This window comes from Megachile rotundata, chromosome 3, assembly GCF_050947335.1.
Source record: "Megachile rotundata isolate GNS110a chromosome 3, iyMegRotu1, whole genome shotgun sequence".
NCBI classification, from domain to species: Eukaryota; Metazoa; Arthropoda; class Insecta; order Hymenoptera; family Megachilidae; genus Megachile; species Megachile rotundata.
In genome coordinates this window covers 10,727,292-10,751,016 of record NC_134985.1, presented here as the reverse complement: position 1 = coordinate 10,751,016, position 23,725 = coordinate 10,727,292, and the positions used below count along the sequence as shown (strand labels likewise).

The following is a 23,725-nucleotide window of genomic DNA, read 5'->3' as shown; positions in this document are numbered from 1 at the left end:
TATGTTATGTGTTGTTACATATGTACATACAGATTGTTTCAAAAAGATTGTACATAATCTCTGGAAATTATAGATTCTTTCATAGATCTATCATTTTGCAATTTCTAGTGTGATAAACCTTCATCTAAAAATCTACTTTTATTGAAAGCATTTTGGTGAAAAATTTCATAAGTTTGAATTACAGTTGATCTAGTATCCATTACCCATTATTTATTTATTCTGTCATAGAGAATCTGTAATTTTCAGGATATATCTTATTGAAATATTGAATAGATAAATGTTACATTATACGCGTATTTACATTTAAAACGTTGTTAAGTCGGATATATTATTTATATTTATTAAGAACAACCGAAAATGTATTGGCTTTATTATATAATGCTTCCAAAGTGTATATAAATGAACACAAATATAAAATATGGTTAAAGAAAAAAAAATCAGTCTTTTACATCTTACAGACACTAATTGTTTAAAATAAGTGTAGACACCATTTTTTTAGTACTATAGAATCTACAGAATCTACAAATACTTGAATTGCCAAATTTTTTAATTGTCTCCCTAGACAAAAATCTTACCATATTGTAGTGAGTGTCTACACTTATTTTAAGCATCCTCGATATATATGAATATTTTTGGACATGATAGGGAATAATAGGAAGGCACAATAAATAATGAAAGTCAAAACATAATTTTCTCAGATGACTTTTCATACAAGTTTTATATATAGAGTATTACATAAAGCAGCACTGGGAAATGTTCAAAAAAATGTTTACAAACTTTAAACTTCTATCCTTGCAACCTAAATTCGTCTGTCTGTATTTATACCTACATTTCTCCTTTATACGTTTTCTTGTTCTCAAACTACCATTGTAAGTCTTGCTTTGTTTTTCAAACCGTATCTCAATTTCCTCGTCTTACGTTCTTGAAGATTACACATTTTCATGCACTCTATACAAAAATAAAACGCTGAGATCATCAAAGGGTTCGCATAATTATCCACAATTTCTCTTATTACTTTTTTTCTTTCTTGTTTCATCTTATTTTCCTCTCGTCCCGTTTATATCCCTATCTCTCCCCCCTCCCTCTTTCTTCTCGTCTGTTTTTTCTCTTTTGATTTACACACGACAAACAAATGGCATATTTTATTATTTTCCTTTGTACCCTGGAAGACTACGGTACAAATGTTTCCAAGAGAAACAAAAACCGAAAATAATGACGAATTCAAAGAAAAATTGCTTGTCTCCTGTACGCCGAGTAAAATGCGTTTGCAAATGACTATTTTTCCTTTGTTTCTCTTCCCTTTATTATCTATCGGATGTCCGGAAAATCCACAACCAGGAATGCTTAGATTCTAATCATAAGAAGAACGACGTTCTTCTCATCGCACTATTTTACGGCAAAGTAAGTACATACATTCAACTGTGTAAAATGATTTCTTCCGTCGTCGTAAAACTCGTTCGCTGACTGCAGTCGCGGCAGCGTCAGTTCGTTTAAATTCAAAAAATCATTTCATTCGAGAACACCGCTACTGAAGTCGCCAAACTTTCTAAAAACAATTTCTATTCAAAGCATCCTGCGGTTTATACAAAATATTTATCATTCAAAGTTTGACTAGTCTATTACAAAAGTACCATCATTTGATCGGGTTCTATGTAAACTACTTCGCGAGTCCGCGCTATTTCGGATAACCTATAAAACGTCAGCCTTTTGCAGTTTCCTCGGAAACTGTCGTAGAAATCGTAGTTAGTATTGCGTTACTGATTCTCGACAAGTGTTCAAAAAATCGTTTAGCTTTCGAACTTGGCTAGACAAAACTCTTACCACAACATTTAATGTTGTTATATCCTGTGTAATAAAAATACTATTTCGTATATGTTTGTCTAAAAAATGTTAACACTTTGATAACCACATATTTCATGAAAACGATTCTTGCAATTTCATACATTTTATATCAAAAAAGAGATTACGGATTTGTTTAAAACATCACTTCTTAAGCATGAATCAAGTAATCGCTATACCGTAGGAAGAATCATCAGTACAATTGGGTACACGTCTGTCTACATTATCGAGTACGGATAAGCTTTGCTTATAAGAAGAAAAGAAAACTTCATGTACGTCGCGGACTCTCCGGCTACTCGGTAGATACCTATTTTACGCGTTAATGACTTATTTTGTATGCGTACTTATTATATCCCTAGGCTATTGGAAAAAGAGGAGTTTAAATGCTTTGTACTATGTCGAGGAATTTGTATATCTTTCCATATTTTCCTTTTCCGTCATTGCCCGCCTCCTGTTGTGCTGACGACGTCTCTGTTTGAAAAACCGGTAATCACATTTACGCACACGCGCACAGAGGACGCACGCAAAAAACTTAGCACACACACGCCGACTGGACAAGCCGAGAAACTGAACCACGGCAGCTGGATTCTCCGATAAAATATACACGTAAGAAACAGCGCCTGTTGGTCCATGCAAAACTTCTGTATCGTCTTCTTGGAACCCTTCACGGCCTGTGTCATCCATGTATTCGTTTGATCTGCTATCTTATATTTTAAGCGCTTTGCTTATTGTTTTTCATTCTTCAACCTTTTAACTTCTTTAACACGTTGAATACCGTAGTGACTAGCATATCTTTACATAAGTGTAAAATTCACTATGATTAGGGTACACCCCTATCAAGATTTTAATCATTACACTATAAAATAGTGGTGGGCAAAGGCACGATGAATAAAAGTACAAGTGCTGTGCACTTGCAGGCAGTAATTTCTTAATTCAGAAATTTGAAAGTTTTTTAATTTTCAGTTTCTAACATAAATTCCTGAAATTGGAAATTCGAGAATTTGAGAAATTAGAAACTGAAAACTTTACTTTTAAATCTACAAATTTTCACTTTCCAAGTTACTAAATTTCTAAGTACATAAATTTGCAGATTAAAAAATTTAAAAACTCCTTTTAATTGACAATGAAAAATTTCTATATTTCTGATTTTTTTAATGTCCTACTTTCCAAATTATTTTTACACTTTTAAATTTGAAAATTTAACCAATCAATTAATGTTTAATTTTATTAATTAATGTTTAATTTTATTAAACATAAACAACAGTCTGCATTATATGTATCTTATACATTATTTCAGATAACAATTGTGAATACATTATAGACTGAAGTTATTTAATAAAATTAAATATTTTTAAAGTTCTGTGCAAAATTTTGTGCATATAAATCAATTTTCACTGTAGTAGTCAACGTGTTCAGAAAATTCATATCCAAAGCAACAGATTTGTAATTTTACAGCGTTCAACGGTTATTTTGAAAACAGTTAAATTAATGGCGAACATGTGTCTCAAGGACGACATTCAACCGTGAAGGATTGACACGCATAGTAGCTGTCACTTATGTCTATAGTTTACTTAAAAAAGAAACGGCTATTCGGTGAATTCTATAAAAAATTATCTCAAAAAATCTGCTTTACCCCGAAGCGATGTATTTTTACTTGGTGTTCGTCCTTAAGTCTATCCATTTTGTTTTTTCAGCTCATTATATACAGAGAGTGAAATACGCGGAGAGGAAGTACGGTCGCGGACAACGTATGTTTCCTTCGGTTAAAAAGGAAGTGTAGATTCTTGTTCTTTGCGAACAGGGAGGATAAATTTCAGAAACCGAACGTGAGTGGTGGAAGGTCCTTTTCTTTTTTTATCGTATTTCCCCTTAACCGAGGGAAGCCTATGTTGCACCCGAATATACAATCAGCTTCTCCAACACAGAGTGTTCGTAATATGTAGTATATGTAAAGGTAGCGATTCTGCATGATGAAATAAAATGCGTGATCAATTTTTTGTATATACACTTCGTTCTCGAGAAATTAATTTTTTTTAATTTATTGTTGATTGGTACTTTTTATACGGTTGTTTATAATTATATTGAATTATGTTTAAACATATAAAAATGTTTATAATTTTTAATTTTTCAATTAAAATTATTTTAATTAATTATAAGAATTAGTTTATTTATTTTAAATAATTTTAGTTCAAATTTTTTAATTTCAAAATGGCAAAATTTTCAGTCATTTTAAAGTTCAAAATTTGTATATTTTTAAACTTCAAAATTTTGGTTTTCAGATATGAAAATCAAAATACTTGAAAATTTTGGTTTTTTGACATAAAAATCACAAATCTTGAAAATTTTAGTTTTTAGATATGAAAATCAGAAATCTTGAAAATCAAATATTTTTATATACAAAAACTTGTAAATGTGAAATTAAATATTTGTAAATTTGAAAAATAAGTATAGTTATAATTTAAACAATAATTGTGTTAAATCTAAACTCGCAATATTCAAAATTCTCAAAAACGAAGTAACATACAAGAAAATTTCATTGTATTATTTTTGTATAATAAACAGACATATCTACTCCCTTGTACTACAAATTATGAAACACCCCGTATGAACGCGCGTTCGAAGATTTATTGTACTTTTTTTCCCTTTCTCTTTGTTCGTCTCTCTCTTCTTTTTTGCATGAACCAACTGAAATCTGTAGCTCATACGCGAAGTAACATTCGCACTTCACGCGGAAGCCCTTAATCGAATTCGCTCTTGACTCGATCTCGAGTATTACGATTAAGAGTTTCGACACTGCGTAGAAAAATATGGTTCTCATTGTCATCCTCGTAATCTATCAGAGAATCGCGTTTGATTTACAACAAAGTGTTATTTTACTCTTTTAGGTTTTTTTTCATCCCTGATCGAGCAACTACTTTACGTCTGATCGCTCATTGAAACAGTCAGTTTTCACAATCGCCACACTGTTGATTTTGACGAATCAATGCTCGAAATTTTGCACACGGTGCGTCATAGAAAATCGGGACTCGTTTTGAACGACGAAATCATTTTCTACATTCATTTTCTCATCGGTTATTACAAATTTATTTCGAGCAATGATTTCCTTAGAACTTACTAGAGTTTATCGCTGTAAATCATAGTACAAATTATACAAAATTTTGTTTCACGTAATTAATCCTCTATGGTACAAAACAATTCTTTTACAATTTTTAATATTTCTGAAATGATAAATTTAAAAATTATTTCTGTATTTGTTAATTTTTTAAGTTTCTACGTTTTTAAATTTTCAACTTCTTAGCTTTGCAAATTTAAAAATTTCAAATGTTACATTTGTCAAACTTCTCAATATTTTTAGACAAAATTAATTTATTTTTGGCATAATGAGTTTTCATTTAGAGGATTGAATAAACGCGAAGCATTCGAATATGGAAAATAAATCATACAGATTCTCATAAGCTTCTTATCAAGGTTTTTCCTTTTAGTTTTGTTTTTTACAGTTTCGACATAAACCGCAAAACGAGATCTACGCAAATTCTTTTATTATCTTTTCTCACTTTCGCTCGGTCATTCGTTCCATCTCTTACTCTCTTTAGTTCGTGCAACTTAGGCAATAAAGGCCTATCTCTTACGACTACTTATGCTCTATAAAACGCAATACTTATTATTAATTAGTCGCTACTGTCGATTACACAAACGAAAAAAGTTCCTGGTCAATACTGAAAAGTAACAAATTATTTTTATAAAAGTGTCTTTCTCTTCTTTAGGCGTTTTTGCTTTCATAATAAATTGCATTTCCAAAAAACAATCTGCCAAATGAAATATTTTTACAAATTCCACCGAATAAAATTATATTAAAATTATGAATTAATTCTGCTTACAACTTTTATCGTTCGACGTTAATCATAATAACAGTAGTAATGATACTGCCATTAAACCTTAAAACATTTAAAAATTAAGCCACAAAACGATTCGAACGATACAAAAGATTTCTTCATTCTGTCGACTGTCACCTCCTTTTGACAGCATACGTCTTTTCTCTCTTCAATCATTTTCGCATTATTAAAAAATATTTCATTTTCGTTCCTCTCTCCATCGCCCGTTAAGCCTCTTTTTGTTCGTCCTTTAACTTGTTCGCGGAGCAAAAAGAGTCGGATGGCGAAAAAACGATGAAAAAGTTTCGAACGGGAGACGAAAGAGGAAAGGAGCGTACACAGGGTGTCCCGAAAAGAGCTACGCACGAGGCCATTCCATGGACTTTTTTTTTTTTGACTTACAAGGTGGAAAAAAGTATGCAGATGCGGAAAAGTCCAGCGCTATACAAAGGCACCGGAGAATTGTTTTTTTTTTCTTTCCTTCTTTAGAGACGCGTTAACTATTATTTTATCCCTTCATTTTCTTCATTTCTCTCTTTCTCTCTCTAGGAACACCAACTACGCCTATACCTCGACGAAGTGGTCGGTTTCGAAATATCTTAAAGGAAGTCAAACTGTCCGCCTCGTCGAGAGTGGAAATATCAGGTTCTTTTGGCTACCTTTCAAAATAGACCGCTTCTTGAGCCTCTTATTTGTTTAATCTTTCTCCCTCTTTCAAAAAATCGTACTCCAAACTTTGAAAAATCTTTTTTCTTCATCTACCTCTCACCTCCCTCTCTTCCTCTCTTTCTCCCCCTTTATCTTTCTTATAAATTGTATAGCTATTTGTTATTATTTTCATCGCGTAGTTCATCATTTTCTGTTTCGACAAAAATTTGATATCTTTCTTTCGCGATAATATATAATATATATATAATATATATTTATTTATAACTACGCACGTGTCAACGTTCCTTTTCTTCTTTTTCTTTTTTCCTTTTTGTGTAGTCTCTCACAGGCTCTCTCTTTCGCTCTTTCTTTCGATTATATACGCACTCACACACTCGCACTCTGATGCATTCTTTTTCGATCCAACACTCGCTCTTCTCTTGTGCTTCTCCTCGTCTTCGACTTATATTGTAGTAATCTTATTTTTTTCCTTCTTGTATACAAACTTACATCGCTAAACGTATAACCTAAGATGTACTCTCTGTTCTTTTTCCTCTTTATGGTTACAAATACATGGCGGTAGAGTATTTTTAATACAGCTCATTCTTTTTATATATATATAATATATATATGGCTTTTAATATTTATATAATATACTTGAGGTCTGACGAATCCTGAATTTTTCATGTTACCTGCTACAACGTACAATGCTAGAAATATGATGCGGAAGGATTGATGACAATTGGAAGAAGATTAGATATTTAAAATAAATTTAAGCCTTTGCGGTCCTAGCTGATTTATGAAGAATTTCATTAATCACATTCAAAAAATATAGTAAAATAAACTATACAATGATAAGCATGTTAAACTAAAACTCTATTTGAAAAACAACAGATTTATTTAGTATATCGGATTAAGAAAGCATAAAGATTGATTTATAAAAGTAACATAACATAATATAGTTATTTTAATTGAAAATCTATATAGAGACCTCAGATATTAAATATGTGTATATTGTCAGTGTTTTAGAATATTTGTGATCAATATAATTTATCAATATTTCAATATTATCAATAAATATTAAAAACACTGAAATATTAACAATATATATTGATCATTATGACATATATTGTAAAAATAACTAAAAGTGGAAGTAACGTATAATCATTGGCACACTTAGTATGATAATTGAAACTGTATGTACTAATAATTGACGCATGAAAATGTATTAATTTAATGAATAAAGTATTCATAACACCTTTAACAAATGTTAAAAAACATTACATACTGCATTTCTGTCAGTTTTATTCATAAAATTAATCAAAAGTTTGAATACTTTTAAACAAATAATATTCAATATAGAATTCTAATAGATCTTTACTGCAAATGTACTAATAATTAATTCAGTACCAAAATTAGTGTACTGTAAAAAAATATTCTTAAAATCTCTTCATACGTAAGTAATTGTATCTAAAATATTAAATAACAATTCTAGGACCATTTCAAGAGAAATCCACTAAAAAAGATGAATTAAAATACATCAACAGGTAATTGATATATCTTTGTTTGAAATGCTGTACAGAATATTGTCATTTATTTTATAAGAAAGAATAATGAAATGTTTTCTTCTCCCAATAAATACAATAAATTTAATTTATCTTTCCTGTGACAACGCATCATATTTCCAATTACGTTCACAACGTTTTGCTTCATTCATTTTTTTTTGTTTTTATTTCACATCACATAAACGTATTTAATATTGTTGCGCATAATACTTTTAGTTTGCGCAGTATGTTTGAGAACTGATATATAATATTAAATACCAAAAGAATGGCAATCGACAATCGTTAATTAGAATGCTTTAACCTTTGTGATAAGGAAAGTATCGGCAAAAGGAGCATGAAGTAATGGCACACTGAATAATACTAAACAGATAAGTGTTAAAAAAAAAGAAAGAAACAAAATTCAGACAAGTTAAACAATCGGAACAAGTGTAATTTGTCCGAAACGATCACAGTCCGCGAGAATAACTTTCACGATGCGGATAAACATAAAAATATAAACTTGCATTTAGCGACGATTATTTTGAACATTATCGCTATATGTATATATAATAATAATAATAATAAACAAGAAAAATCAAAAGTACAGTACGTTTAACGAAAAATCTTACTAACACGATCAGTACTCAACGAAAGTTAGAGATTTAACGAAAAATATATATAAAAAAACAATGTAAAAACGATATAAAAAAGCGATGTAAACTCGCGAAGAACTTACATACAAAAGATTTAGTACGATTTTGAAAAATCGTAAAAGTATGTATACGTGTATAAATACATATATAAAAGTATATATGGAAGTAAAAATTTTGGAACTATGTTCTAGAAACATAAAATACTGTCAACTTTGTATATAAACGAAATGAAGTTAAAAAGGTAAAATAAATTTCTTTTTACCAACTAAAAGTATTGCCACATTTTTAGCTACAGCTTCGCAATGTTTGATTAAAATAACAAATAACTCGATTTAAAACGAAACATTTTATAAAATCCACGGACAAATTGCGATTGTACTCAATTCTTTTCAACCAAGATAAAAAAAAACAAAAATGTGACTAATATTTTAAGAACATTTCAAACTAATAAAAAATTGAAAGACACTACGTGTTAATCGGTGGGATGACTCGCTTGCATCCTTTACATACATGTCTGCATTCGCGCAGTTTATAAAATGCTACAAAATAAATTTATAAAAAATTCATCGAAATGCAAATAAATCATTTTGACCGAGAAAAAAAAATATCTTCTATCATAGTTCAATTTTTTCGCTTACAAGAAGCTTTATCGTTTAATTAGCTTCTTCGTATTTCTTTTGTATTTCACACCAAGCCTTCATAAAAATATGTTTCGTTTTTCATACATACAGTATGGCAAGACTCTCATCAGGCTCTAATCTAACGCTTCTGGTGAAAATTATGGTTTCCTTTTTCGTGCGTGCATTGAAAACACTCTCTATGTCTTCTTCTATTTTTTTGATCATGTACATACGTGTATGTATATATGGCACATTTTTGAAGATAATATCTAGACATACAGATCTTAAGATAATACCTGAAGTGTAGATAATAAAACTGTGTACAGCGTTGAGAGACTTACATAAATGTCACAGCTTTTGCACTATTGTACTAGGACATAGAGAGTCAACGAAATCATGAATTAACATTATAATCATGAAAACTCGCTACAACGCAAACGAAGAAAAGCAGTTAAAAACTTACTGCTTAGAAGAGCTTGTATAATTTATCAATTTTGTCACCTCTTAGTTGAGGTCTTCCCCTGCTCTCAGAAATCTTTAGCATGTCCCAAAAAACTGAGGTCGTGAGTTTGATAATGGCTGGACGTAGCAAGTGGCGTGACGTTAGATTGATGGGCCACGTTGACGGCTGTTAAATGATGATGATGCAACGAATGATGAGAAGTATGTGAATGAAGAATATTGTTTGGATGGGGAACTTGAAAGTTCCCTGGTGGCGGGGCTCAGGACAGGAGAGGACCTGGGTGTCCACCAGACAGAACAGACGATGCTGTAACAGCTGTAGTTTGCATGTTTGAAACATTGTTTTGCTGTTGATTTTGCTGTGTACCTAACAAACAAAAATTATATCATTAAAAGTACTTTATATCTCACTTACATCAACAACAAAATGTTTATCTTACCTGCATTTTGACTGAGCTCAGCTTTTACCCTTCTTGCAATATGACTTCTGGTATGTTTCCTTAGATGATCTTTACGATAGAAACCCTTTCCACACTCTGTACATACGTGTCGTTTCTCACCAGAATGGATAACAAAATGTAACGTTAACTGTTCTTTTCTTTTGAAAGCTTTTAAACAAACAGTACACACGTATGGCCGTTCCGGATTATGACTCTGTTTGTGACGTGTAAGATGATCCTTTCTTTTCAGACCTGCACCACAAATATCGCAAACAAATCTTCGTTCTAAAGTATGGCCTAAAAGATGCTGTTCCAATAATTCACGTTCTGGGTATGCCATATGACATTCTGGACAGCAATACAACGTAGAACCATCTAATGCCGTAGTTAAGCGAATTTCACCGGGTTTCGGTCGTGGCTTCTTCTCCTTAGGAGCCTTCTTCTTTTTTTTCTTTTTATTATTTGGAGACATCATTATATTAGGCGTTGTCGTGGTTGCAACAGCTACCGAAGTAGTCTGTGCCATTTCTGATTCCTTTTTAATACTTTCCGCAGAATACTTTAAGAAATGATGTAAACTTAACGGTAAAGTACTAGCTGGTAAATGACTGAGGTAATCTGCCACCGTAGAACCAGGGGTGGCTAAAGACTGCCATGTAGCAGGCATAGTTGCAGGAGTCTGAGTATGAGCATGCTGCTGATGATGCTGATGCATTGTATACTCTTGTTGATTACCATTCGTAGTAGTTTCTCCATTACGCTGTTGTTCGTCAACTTTCTTTTCCTTACTTTTATCCTTATCCTGTAGAAGATTGCAAACGTCTTGTTGATTTATAGTTTCTGTCGCTTGCTGAAAAATGCCAATTCACTGTAAAGTATTGTCGTATCTTAAAGTCTCGAGGCCATGCAAAGATCAGAAACTCACCTGATGGTATGAACGCTTTTCAGGCATTCCAGGAGAATTTGAAGGTCGCTGTTGAACCGGTTGGGCTTGGGAATATGGCACATTCGGATAATGATGAACATTGCTGTTAGGATAGCTTGCTTTATTATTCATCATCACTTGCGATTGAGCAGATTGCACGCCGTTGCTTTCAGGACGGTACTTTCCCATAACCGGCACTCCAATTGGAGGCTGGTTGGGAAAATGATTGGCGTAACGCCCGCCCGCACCGCCGGAGCCGTCGGTCGCGAACTGATGGATACTCGGAATAGTACCGGGAAAATGGCCTCCGAACGGCGGGAAATTCATTGCAAAGCGTCAATCAGATACCTGAAAAATCAAAGAAAATCAGAATCAATATAATCATACGTAAGTTAGTTTCATCCAAAGTAAGTTGCAAACAGTCTTGCTAGTTCGTTTGTCAACCAACATTTTCCCACGATTAGTAACCACGACGTGTACATCGTCGATATTCTAATAAACATCGAATAAATCGTAGACGTGAATCAGCGACGACATGTGCTCGTACAGTGCATCGCTACCGTTTGAATAGGAACCGTGGCATTATCCGGTGAAAGGGGTCGAAAGTGCGACGACAATTATTCGGCGTCATCGACGGTACAAACGAAGGAAATATATACTCGCGACAGGGCGCGCAAAGATATCTGGCGCGTCCAGCTCGAACGACGCCCGAGTATTTACTCACAGCGACGTCCCTCTCCCCATGTTTCTTCGTCGTGGAATCGAATCCTTTCCTCGGAGGGGGGTCCCCGAGATCCGCGAGCGAGCGTAGGGGCAAATTTTTATAATACGAGAGACACAAGAAGCAAGAACACCACGCCGCCGCTGCTGCTGCTGCTGCGTCAGCCGTCTGTCACTATGAAGTATACACGGGAAACGGTCGGCGTTTCCCTTTTCTTAATCAGCACGACTGTTACAGAACGCAAATATATTCGCGAAGAACTAGTCACCTTCGTAGAACGAGGATTACGAACAGTTTACTGACTGTAGAAAAGGGTAGAAGACGGAAAAAGGACGTTAAAAAGCGAACATTGTACGCGGGCAGGATCGTCGCGATGCGGGGGAAGGGTAGCCGTAGAGGGACGACGGCGCGGAGAACGGGAATCAGAGGACGAGAAGAATGAAGGAGAACGGGGGAGGACGCAGGGGGGATGATCCAGCCAAAGGGATGGGTAGCATGCGCGCAGTGGGATGAAACGCAAGGGGAGAGGTCCGAGACTTTCCCCTCTCAGCACCTAGTCGATACGCGGGGGCCGAATTCGCACGAAATTCAGCATAAAATGGCCGGTGTTAAACGCGAAACATCACGAACATCACTTTGATAACTCAAATAATTCGTTAGAGAATCGGCTTACCATTTAGTACTTAGCAGGTGGTGCTCGCCTAGTCAAGATTTTCACCGTGTCGAGAATCTCCGAAAAAGATTCCCCGCTCCTATGTGTGTGCCGTTGACACCTGTCCTTCAAGTCAACGCCCCCACCCCATCCGTCCGCCCTCTACTGTGCCAGCCTCTTAACTATTTTTTCTCTCCCGGTCCTCTTCGCAGTCGCGTTGGCGAAAATGCCCGAATCCATCGGGATTTTAACTTCGAATTGCTCCCGGCCATTGTTTTCTCTCTCTCACCGCGATTCAATTGAACAAAGATGGAGATATACTCGTAGTCGAGAAACACCACCAATCAGAGAAAGAAGAGTACACTTGCATGCAATGTAAGCTTTTTTTGAATAAAAACAAGTGTAACGTCAATTTGCTTTCAGATACGAGAGATTAAAACTTGAAATTTTCAAATCTCAAGTTTTTAATTTTCAAAAACCAAACCTTTTCCTTTGTAAATTACAAATTTTTAATTGTTAAATTCGCAAATTTCCAAATTTTCCAAATCCCTAAATAGCAAAATTTTCAAATTCTCCATCACTAGATCCTTAAAATTCTATAAGCCTAAATTCCCAAATTTGAGAATTTTCAAAATTCCGAAGTTTGTAAATTCTCAAATTTTTAAATTCCTGAATTTTTCAAATCACCAAATCTTTAAATTTCCGAAAGTTCAAATTTTCATACCTCCAAATTTTCAAATTATTAAATCCTCGAAAGTCCAAAGTTACAAGTTTTAAAATTTCTGAAATTTAAAATTTTAAAATTTACCAACCAAAAAACAGTAAATGGAGAGGTCTCTTTCCCCTACGCTGCCATTTTCCCTAGGGAAGCCTTCCATGCTCGCCGGTGTACACATTAAAACTTAATTAGTAATATTACCCTCACCTAACATTATATTTCTATAATTAACACGAAACAAACTTATGTAAAATAATACGAAATATGAAATTAGGTTTAAGACACAAATGTTTAATTGAAAGTGCATTTAATTATATATTTTTGGTAAATTAGTGGGAAATTATATACTAATAAAATAAAAATTTAGCATAACAAAATTAATATAAAATTCTTACATGTTAATTAAAAATATGAATGTATGTAAGTACATACATAAAATGTAAATTTAAAAGATTGGTTTTCTCTGTACATATTGCCACCTGATAATTGATTTATTTAAAATTATGTTTTTAATTAACAATATTCTTAGCATAATTATTAATTAACAAATTAAAAATATGCGAACGAATACAAATGTTATACGTATAATTGGTTAATCAATAAAAGATTGTTTATATTAAATGTATGTTTTATTTTAGCTTTTTTCTCCAATATTTATGTAAGTAACAATGAAAATGACTTATAGACTATTCATACTGATTATGATAATAGCTATAATAATATAATAAAATAATAATTATATTTCTTGTACAGCTATACCCACTGCCTTTAATAATGATACTTACAATAAAAGTATTTTTTTTCTGTATACATACATCTTTTACTCAAATGATTTTGAGTGTATCGTGATTGATTGGTAAATTATATGGTTTATTCCCAACAATTACCTGCTGTAATTTCGTCGTGCACTTTATGATAATATATAAAAAATTTATTCATGTATGATCAACACAAAGAAGAGAACTGAAACGTCTCATAAAAATGATTAGTTTAGTAAATAAAACGAGTTAAATACTATACAAAATAAGTTATTTTAACTTATTAGAATTAAAGAAGAAAATGCTTCCCCATCAAATTTAAATACACAAATTTCATCGGTCATACTTTACGATAATCTTAACTTTGAGACAATATAAACTAATACAAGAATAATGATGTACTTATATTAAACTATTTTTTTTTTTTGAAGTTTCGTAATTATACTTACATTTTCTTCGGATCAATTTATATCAATAAAGCCAAAAATATATTTACTTGATCAAAGTAAATATTAACTAATCAATATGTAGGTACAAATGTAAAATTTTACATTTACGTCACAAAACGCAGCATTTCTTCGTATAATCTGTGTTAAATCAAACAGTTTAACGATACACTCTCTTTCCGTGTTTCGATCGTGTAGGACAAATAGAATAAATAAACAGATTTACTTCGTATTTGCACGACAGTCTTTTCCCTTCTTGTGCACGGTAAACTGGTTGTATTTACAGCCCTGTTTTTTATTTGTATTTTATTTATTACCTTCCATATTACGTATTTCTCTCGTTACATTTATCATCAAACAAAATTAACGTCAGCCGAAAACTCGATTGCCTTCTGTCCGGCGAATCCAGTTCGCGCTTTCAAAAATATATTTTTATATTTATATATATACATACATATATATATATGTATAAATATATGTATATATAAACGTCTTTGTTTACTTCTAACTTGCGTCATGGAACTGGATTAGCGACAAAAACATTTTTCAATGAAACGAACAGGAAATTCATTTTTTCTTTCTCATCTTTTCCACACGTACGCTATAACGTGTACGCAAAATGAACATTATACGTACGAACTTTGTTCGTCGGTCAGCTCAGTGCGTTTTGCAGAATAATTATACTCGTACATTCAATCTGGCCTACGACTTCCATTAGAAGCTGATGGTGTATAAATTTTGAAAATGTGACGGCTCGTCAGTAAGTGTCTTTGTTTTAGATACAGGAAAAGATCTCGATTTTTGCAACACCACTACTAGGCAACGATAATCACCATCAACAAATTTTTCTTTACACGATACCAATTTAACTATAAGATTATAGAATTCAATCGGCAAGAATTCCTTGCCTTGCACGACCTCTAGCTTGTTGATGATTAAATCGGAAGTACCGCCCAGGTTGATTCGGGGCGGTATGCTGCTGCTAATGCTGCTGTTGTTGCTGTTGCTGCTGCGGCTGTTGTTGCTGTTGCTGCTGTTGTTGCTGCTGCTGCTGTTGTTGTTGTTGCTGCTGCTGCTGTTGTTGCTGCTGCTGTTGCTGTTGATGATGAAGCATTGCCATTGCACCAGTTTCTGCGGCAGTTGGAAGAACAACCGTAGATTGTTCAGTAACGGCTATTTGGTGAATCTGTGCTTGAGAACCGGAGCCCACTTGTATTTGTATCTGTTGCAATTCAGGGACCGAAGATTGTTGTTGCAACTGATCTGCTTGCTGCTGTAATTGTTCCGCCTGTTGCTGTTGCTGATCTGTTTGCTGTTGCGAATTTTGAGAAGCATCAGCATTGTTCAAGGGTTCTTCCTTGATACGTTTAGCTAAATGAGACCTTGCATGTTTTCTCAAGTGATCTTTGCGATAGAATGCTTTACCACATTCGGTACAGACTTCAGTTTTTTGTCCCGAATGTATAACAAAATGAAGATTCAAGTGTTCCTTTCGTTTAAAACCTTTCATGCAAACTGAACAGATAAAGGGTCTGTCTGGATTGTGGCCCAACTTGTGTCTTTCTAAATGTTCTTTACGCTTTAAACCTGCACCACAAATGTCACAGATGAACCTCCTCTCGATTTTATGCCCGATAAGATGCTGCTCCAAGAGTTCTTTCTCAGGGTATGCCATATTACATTGAGGACAACAAAACAATGTTGTACCATCGAGACCAGTAACGATGCTTACTTGTCCTGGCTTCGGTTTTTTTGGCTTCGGAGGCTTTTTCTTGTACTTCTTCTTTCTTTTCGGTTTCGCTCCAGGTTCTTGTTCCTCGACAACATCAGGAATAATAGCAGTTTCTCCACTCGCGACCGTAATCTGTACCGCTTGTTCTCCAGCCACAACACTTCCAGACGCGTCCAAACCATCCGCTCCTAACGGACTCGATTCAATAGTAGCTTCTCTCTTTATTGTCTCCGCTGAAAATTTCAAGAAATGCTGTAAACTAAGAGGCAAGGTACTGGCAGGTAACCTGGATAGATAATCTGCGACAGTTGATCCCGGGGTAGCAAGACTTTGCCAACTAGCAGGCATAGAAGTGATGAATTCCTCTCCACTTGGATTAGCCTGAGTCTTTATGCTTCCCCTTTTTATAAGAGCAACCGGCGTTGTACCTTCCTTAACGTCATCTTTCGATTCTTCCATACCCTCTCGTAAAATTAAATCTTGCGGAATCTGTGCGACGACGGTTAAACCTTCGGGTGCACCTGGTAACTGCACCGTTTGCTGAATAGTTTGTTGGGATGTAGTAGTGACTGCCGTGGATGTACTTTGAGTTGTTTGGTCGGACCTAAAATAAATATGGTTTATTAGCGTTTAATATACTATGAATGAACAGTATTTATATCTAGTAATTGCTGGTATAACAGAGATTCCCAATGTATGGGTCCAAATTCATTTTGGATGGATCATACAAAATATTAAAATATAACAAATTTTGAGTGGTAAAGTAATATTTTGCACTCAACTGCCTTACTGCTTTTGATAATTCAAGGCTTAGGAATCTTAGGACTTTAGGACATTAAGACTGGAATATGAAATTTTTGAATTTGTGTCTTTGGACCTTGAAATTTCAGTTCCTCAAAACTTTGGGTTTTTGGAATGTAAAATGTTTGAAACTATAAAATTTAGAAACTTTGTAAATGTGGAATATAAATTCTAAGCGCTTGGGACCTTGAAGCATCATATGTCATAAAAAATATCCAGTTTTGAATTTGGATGAACTCATACAGTTCTGAGGATCCCTGTCACATAGGGTCATTTAAAATGAACCCTTACGTTTGCGTCGTAGCCACGGTGTTTTGCGGTTGAACTTGAATCTGTACTCCATCTGCACCCTGTTGACTATACGCGACGGTAAGTACCGTTGCTGTACCCTGGGGAAATTGTCCCAAAGATATCGGTGCCAAATGATACTTTGGTTGATCACCACTGTTTCCACTTTGTGATACGCTGGGGTTGACCACCTGGATTTGGACGGTTTGCTGCTGCTGCGTGCCATCTTTTCCAGGTACGGTGATGGGCAGCGTGATGATTTGCTGCTGTTGATTATTACCCCCTTGAGCCACGGCGAAACCGTTCGGGTCGACCGGCCTTAAATAATGAACCCCACCTTCGCCACCGGATAAAACACCAACAACCTGACCTCCAGTTGGCAGGTTTTGTGCAAACTTAGCGGTTGCAAATTGGTGAACCGTACCCGTCGGTAGCGAGCCTGTTGTAAAGCCGGGAAAAGGTGTGAAATTCATCTTCCACGATAATTAAATCTGTAAACAAAAAAGAAAAAAATAAGTCAAAAACTGATCAGTTATAAAAACAATTTATAAACCCCAAAATTTATAAGTGCCAAATTTGCCATAAGTTATAAAACAATTCATATGTTTAAAATTTAATAAACAGTTGGTACAACTTGAATATTTAATACCAAACATAAAATAATAAATGTTTTTATTATTCGTTTAATAACTCATTAAATTCTAACGAGATGTTTTTTAATTTATGACTAAGCAATTAAAAATAGATGAAACAGTTGAACAGATAGGTAGATATGGATGAATCATATACATGACGCAGTTGCACTCACTTTGACGCATGAGTATTGCCGTCGAAGTGCATCAACCTTCATAATAATTTCAGTTGCAAAACTTATTTCGTGCTTCCACGAAACACACATATGTTCTTTGAGCCTTCAATGTTTCTTCGACAGACACGTTTAGAAATAAACACTCGAGTCTATATATCATGTTGCTATATAAGAAAAACCTACTGCAAATCAATATCATGTATATATATATATATATACAGATTAATCGGAATTCTATTTATGTACACAAAACCGGAGAGCACTTCATTATAAAATACTCGACAGCTTGTCTATACAGAAAACGGCGATTTTATTGCTCTCCGTATTCTTATTACACTTGTATCCATTTCCTATGGTTCTACAGGTGGTTGGGAAACGTGTATACAGCTGCTGAGAAAAGATGCACGCTATGTATGCAAAACAAGGATCTCTTAGGTGCACTGGAAGGTAACTATCATTTGTTTTGGTTGGTAGATTTTGAGAGTTATGTCACTTCAACATTAGAAATTTGAAAATAAAAACCTGAAAATTTGGAATTTGGTAGTTTAGAAATTTGAGAGTTTGGAAATTTCAAATTTAAAGATTTGGAAATTTAGAAAACTAGAGATTTGTGAATTTCAAATTTAGAGATTTAGAAATTTAGAAATTTGAGTTTGTAAATTTCAAATTTGGAGATTTGGAAATTTAGAAAATTAGGTGTTTGTAAATTTCAAATTAAGAAATTTAGAAAATTAAAGATTTGAAAACTTCAAATTTAGAGATTTGGAAATTTAGAAATTTGAGAGTTTGTAAATTTCAAATTTAGAGATTTGGAAATTTAGAAATTTGAGAGTTTGTAAATTTCAAAATTAGAGATTTAGAAATTTAGAAAATTAGGTATTTGTAAATTTCAAATTTAGAGATTTGAAAATTTAGAAAATTAGGTATTTGTAAATTTGGAATTTTTAGAAATCTAGTAAATTTAGAAATCAGAAACTTTTCAGGCTTGCATGATCTCCCAAAATCGAAAGTAGGACACCTCCCTCTGTACTCAGCCTACATTATAAGCGAGTGACCATATTTCATTATACGATCATACTATTATAGGATGAGTCATTTAAATCACTGCCTTCATATAATAAAAAAATATATTATAGAAGTTATTTAAAAAAAAATTTATTATTATATTGATGTAATAATTTTTTGTGAATAAACTTGTATAAGAAAGAGTGATCGATTTCTAAGTCTCTAGAGTGATCGATTTAAAAGACTCACCCTATATATCGTATGTATTACAATCAAGGTTAATGTCGACGATACATCAACCGAGAGAACAACCTTCTTCTATTTATTCAAAAGGTATAAAGTTAGTAAGTACTTGAACTCGCGCCTTTCTTCATCAGCGTTCTCGTTCTCCCTTCATCTTTGAAACAATGTATTTTGTCATACATATATGTTATAGGCAAAGTAATGATGCTGCTTTTGATATTTTATTAATGCTTAACGATATATTGATAATATTGTTAAATTTAAAGGTTAAATTGTAACGCATAATTTTACCATTCAAATCCATTTTTGGATTTGATTTGGGTATAATTTTACCATTCAAGCTTGTAATGTTACGTTATTAGCTTACATTAGATTAAATTATGGCAAAATATTTTATTAGGTTAGATTTTGTCAGACTAGGTTAGGTTTAATTTTATTATATTAAATTTTATCATCCAAATCTGTTTATTCTTATTTAAACTGCAGATATAATCAAACCTAATTTCAGGCAAAAAAAACTTGGTAAAATTACGCGTTAATGACAAATTTGCTTTAACGATATTTGGATGTTCATCGATAACATAATTCGGAAAAGTCGACTATCCATCAATGTCTGTGAATGCCCGCCACTTGCAGGTCCGTATACCGTATCCTGCGGGCACAGTTAACCATCACTGATACAAAGGAACCCCAGATTTCAAGCAGTATAATTAGTTGAATCGATTGAAGTAATTCGTGCTTAGTGTTGAGAATAAAATTATCGTACGCTCAGTTGATTGATTCCAATAGAGACGATGATTCAGTGTCTCTATATGAATCAACCAATTAAAATCATATATGATAATTTATTCCCAATACTGTTAAGAATACCTACGTTTAGATGCGGTCAATGAAAACGAGAATACAGTTAACTCGATAATCTTGTTTAGGATCAATCTGCTTTTTCAAAGTATCGATTCTCTAGCATCAATCCGATCCTCGTATAGGATCACCATCGCTATTGCAATGATCAGCACGGTTTACACTTTGCCTGTAACATAAATATATACACATGATCCAAAGCGTTTATTCGTGAAAGTGACTTTAGTCAAAACTCAAGCATTCCACCACCTCTGTCGCCGAAGTCTTAACTTCAAACCTCTTGACCGTGTATTGGTACGTGGGGGGTAGGGTGAGAGATCCCCCCACTTCACCCCCTCCCGGTCGTCAAAGGGATCCGGGAGCAGGGAGGATAGTCGTCGAAGTGGCCCAGGATTGCACCCCACTCCACAATGACGGTGCCCCCACGGGGGTAGGGGGTAGGAACTCAACACAAGGGTAGGGGGGAACCCATAGGTGGGAAAACGGGAACCCACCGCGAAATAGAGCCCGAGACTCGCTCTCTTTCTCTCGCGCTAACAAACGGAATATCGTAAGAATAGGACGGGAAGGAAGGACGGGTCGGTGTGTAGGTGCGTAAGCGTGTGCCGCAAGCTCGAAGCGGTAGGGGTATGTCAAGAAAGAAGGGAGACGAACCTCGACATACCGGGAACTCCCCGGGGAGGGGAACGCGAAATATCGGGAGAGAACCATACGAAGCAGACATCGCGGCAGACGAAGTGGGACACACCGATGACTCTCGCCCTTGATCCACCCGTGGCAGAGAAGGAACAGAGAGAAAACGAGGGAGAGAGAGAAAGAGAGAGGTTAGGTTACCCGTGCACCTCTCCTCCTTTCGACACACCGAGGAGGGTGCCGTGTCGAACGGACGATTACTCCGTGCCAGCTAGTCGTTGCGGGTGGTGCACGACTTAGTAGAAAAAAAACTAGCGTAACGCGAACACGCGTGAACGAACGCTCCACCTTGAACGTTTTTCGACTTTCGCGGAATGGCGTGTGCGACTGACCGGTCAGCCTCGCCGACGTACCGTTGTTGGACGCTTTTGCAAGACGCGCATGTCGTAATGGCGCCGATTCTCTTAAGGTTCAACGTGTCTTTCTCACTCTACACGGTCGTCTCTGTTGCGTGCACACATCGAAGAGAGAGCATGTCTGAACATTCGCGGTTTCTAGAGGAATTCTAGTGTCTCGTATACATATAACTGGCGCGCAGCTGGCTTCGATATCGGGGGCAGCGTACGTGAAACGGAATAGCTCTGGATTGTGCAATCGGATACTTTTTACCAGGAGAAAAAAAAACGTTTCTCGGAGGCGTAACGAGATAGGATTAAAACGAAATAGGAAAATGCTACAAAAGATATCGGCTAAAGGGGGTTGATTCAGACCACGAGCAGCTATAACCTTAAGAAAATACGATGATATCGTGATTTGTACGAACGCGTACGGTTACGTGGACGGGACGAATAAGGTTACCGCACGTCGACGTATTCGATGGACACATCGGCCATGATGGAATCGAATACGATAACGTGAGAAAATAGCACGGGTCCGCGAATGCCGAATGCTTTGTTCTCTCGATGCTTATTCCCTCTCTTTCCCTTTCGCCCTGTGCCTCTCCCTCCCTTCGGTGCTCTTTCGATCGCGCATCGGCATCGGGAGACGTTACGCGGAGAGGAAGTAGGAAAAAGATCAGGCGAGTTGGCAGAGGCAAGAGCAGGGCAGAGGCGAAACGGAGGACAGAGTAGAGCCAACAGAGGCACAGGCAGGGCTGTTGTTTACACCCCCACCTCGACGGGTTAGAGGCAGCGAGATGCCACGGAGGGGCCTCCGAGACCTCGGCGGGCATCCACCACCACGCAATTTCCAACCCCACCAGCCTCTCAACCACTGTCCGCACCTCCAACCACCCCACCAAAGCCAGCCCGAGCCAAGCCGTGAGCCACGACGAGGGCCCCGCGACGATTTTAGTGTCTTGGGGTGGGTGCTCTGTAGCCACCGTTTCGCGGTTTCTCGTGCACGTTTTCGCATTAGGAGTAAAGCGCGGAAAGATTTCGCGGGGCGGCGGCGTCGACCGCCTCCGGTTTACGCGAGTTTTCTACGCGCGCAACAGAAGCATCCACGAGGGAACGCGTGTCCTACTTACCCACGAGCAGTTGCGACTCCCTTGTGCGCTCCTTTCGGGCCACTGCTGCTGCTACTCTGTCGCTACTTCGCGTCGGAACGTTTCGCGTAGTACGGAGACCGTCCGCCTGGCTGGCTCGCCTGCGTCGTTCTCGATCTTCACCGCGGCGGCAGCAACTTTCTCATTTCTACGTACACGTTCTCAGCTGCTGCTGTGCCACGGCTCTACTGGCTAAGCCACGGCTACTTGCTTACGGTGCATACGTCATACGAGACGTACGTTCGAACGAGCGTGTCTTTCGACGGGACGAGTCGTGACTCGCGATAAATTCGCGCACTACTGCCAGTCTTTCCGCGGTAACGACGAGCCACGACGCGCACTCATTTCCGGGTTTACGACGGTCGAGCTCGATCGAGTATGGCCCCCGGTTGGTAGGTAAGCGTGGCTCTCTCGGGCCGGCCAACGGGGAATGAATTCGAGCTAACGGTACATAGCCACCCGACGGTGGTCACGCGTTAACTCGAAGCGCCGCGATGCCAGGCCACTCTCCTGAAAACCACGAGCTGTGAAAGTAGACACCCTCCTTCGTTCCGGAAGGAATCACCGACTTCGAACCGAACGATCTCGTCTTACCGTCCTCGACGAGCGCATTCCTATTTTCCAGTCGATCAAGAAAAATTACGTTTAACCGCGAAAACTTGCGCCGCTATTAATATTCTAGCGGAGAAATATCAACTATGGCGGCGGTTACGCGCGGAGTATATTGTGAGAGCGAGGGGAAAGCGGCGCGTGCGCGCTAGCCGATTAAACAGCCAACTCTTATGGTACCGTTCCAATTACAGGTACTAGAATGATTTTTTTATAGTTTTACGAGAATCACCAACTTTCCAGAGAAATTAATAACAGCGCAAAAAACACCTGTCCGTTGCTCTGTCCTGCTCTTAGTCACTTCGTTTCCTCTACCACTACAGAGCGACACTAACTCCGTGCGCACCTAGCGGAGACTGAAGTGAGGTTAGGTCGAGAATCGATATTTCGAGACTGTTTCGATAGACGCCATATCTTCGAATTATTGCGCGCTATATATGAATTGTTTAGGGTAAAGTAGCGAAAATGGTGGATTTACCTAGGGATAATCGCGGTGTAGGGAAAACTGGCTATAACTTTATTACTAATTTTACAAACTTACAAATTTTAAAATTTCAATACCTGTAAATTAAGAAATTCGGGAAATATTAACATTAAAGAATTTTTAATCTTAGAAATTTGTAGAGTTGAAGATTTAAAAATTTTTAGATCTGAAAATTCGGAAACTTGGGATTTGCAAATTTAGAACTCTGAAAAACTTGGAAACGTAGATATTTCTAAATTCAAGATTTTAGAAATTTGGAAATTTCAAAGTTACGATGTTAGACAGCACATAGATTCGGAAATTTAAAAACTTAAAAGTTTAAAAATACGGAAAATTTCAGGTTTACATATTTGATTGCCAAAATTACATTAATCCTTATCTATCTGAAGGAAGCCTACATTACACACAAGTGTACAT

At 36.1% G+C, this 23,725-nt stretch overlaps 1 protein-coding gene across 1 annotated transcript; it reads right to left on the bottom strand.

The window, feature by feature from the left end:
* Positions 1-686: 686 nt before the first annotated feature.
* Positions 687-23,702, bottom strand: LOC100881923 (uncharacterized). The gene is made up of 6 exons (XM_076530037.1): positions 22,198-23,702; positions 17,123-17,610; positions 15,282-16,634; positions 11,004-11,337; positions 10,079-10,928; positions 687-10,005 (listed from the first exon to the last, which is right to left on the bottom strand). The coding sequence occupies exons 2-6, from the start codon at positions 17,590-17,592 to the stop codon at positions 9,899-9,901; spliced, it is 3,114 nt and encodes a 1,037-aa protein (XP_076386152.1). The 5' UTR covers positions 17,593-17,610; positions 22,198-23,702; the 3' UTR covers positions 687-9,898.
* Between the last annotated feature and the right edge of the window lie 23 nt (positions 23,703-23,725).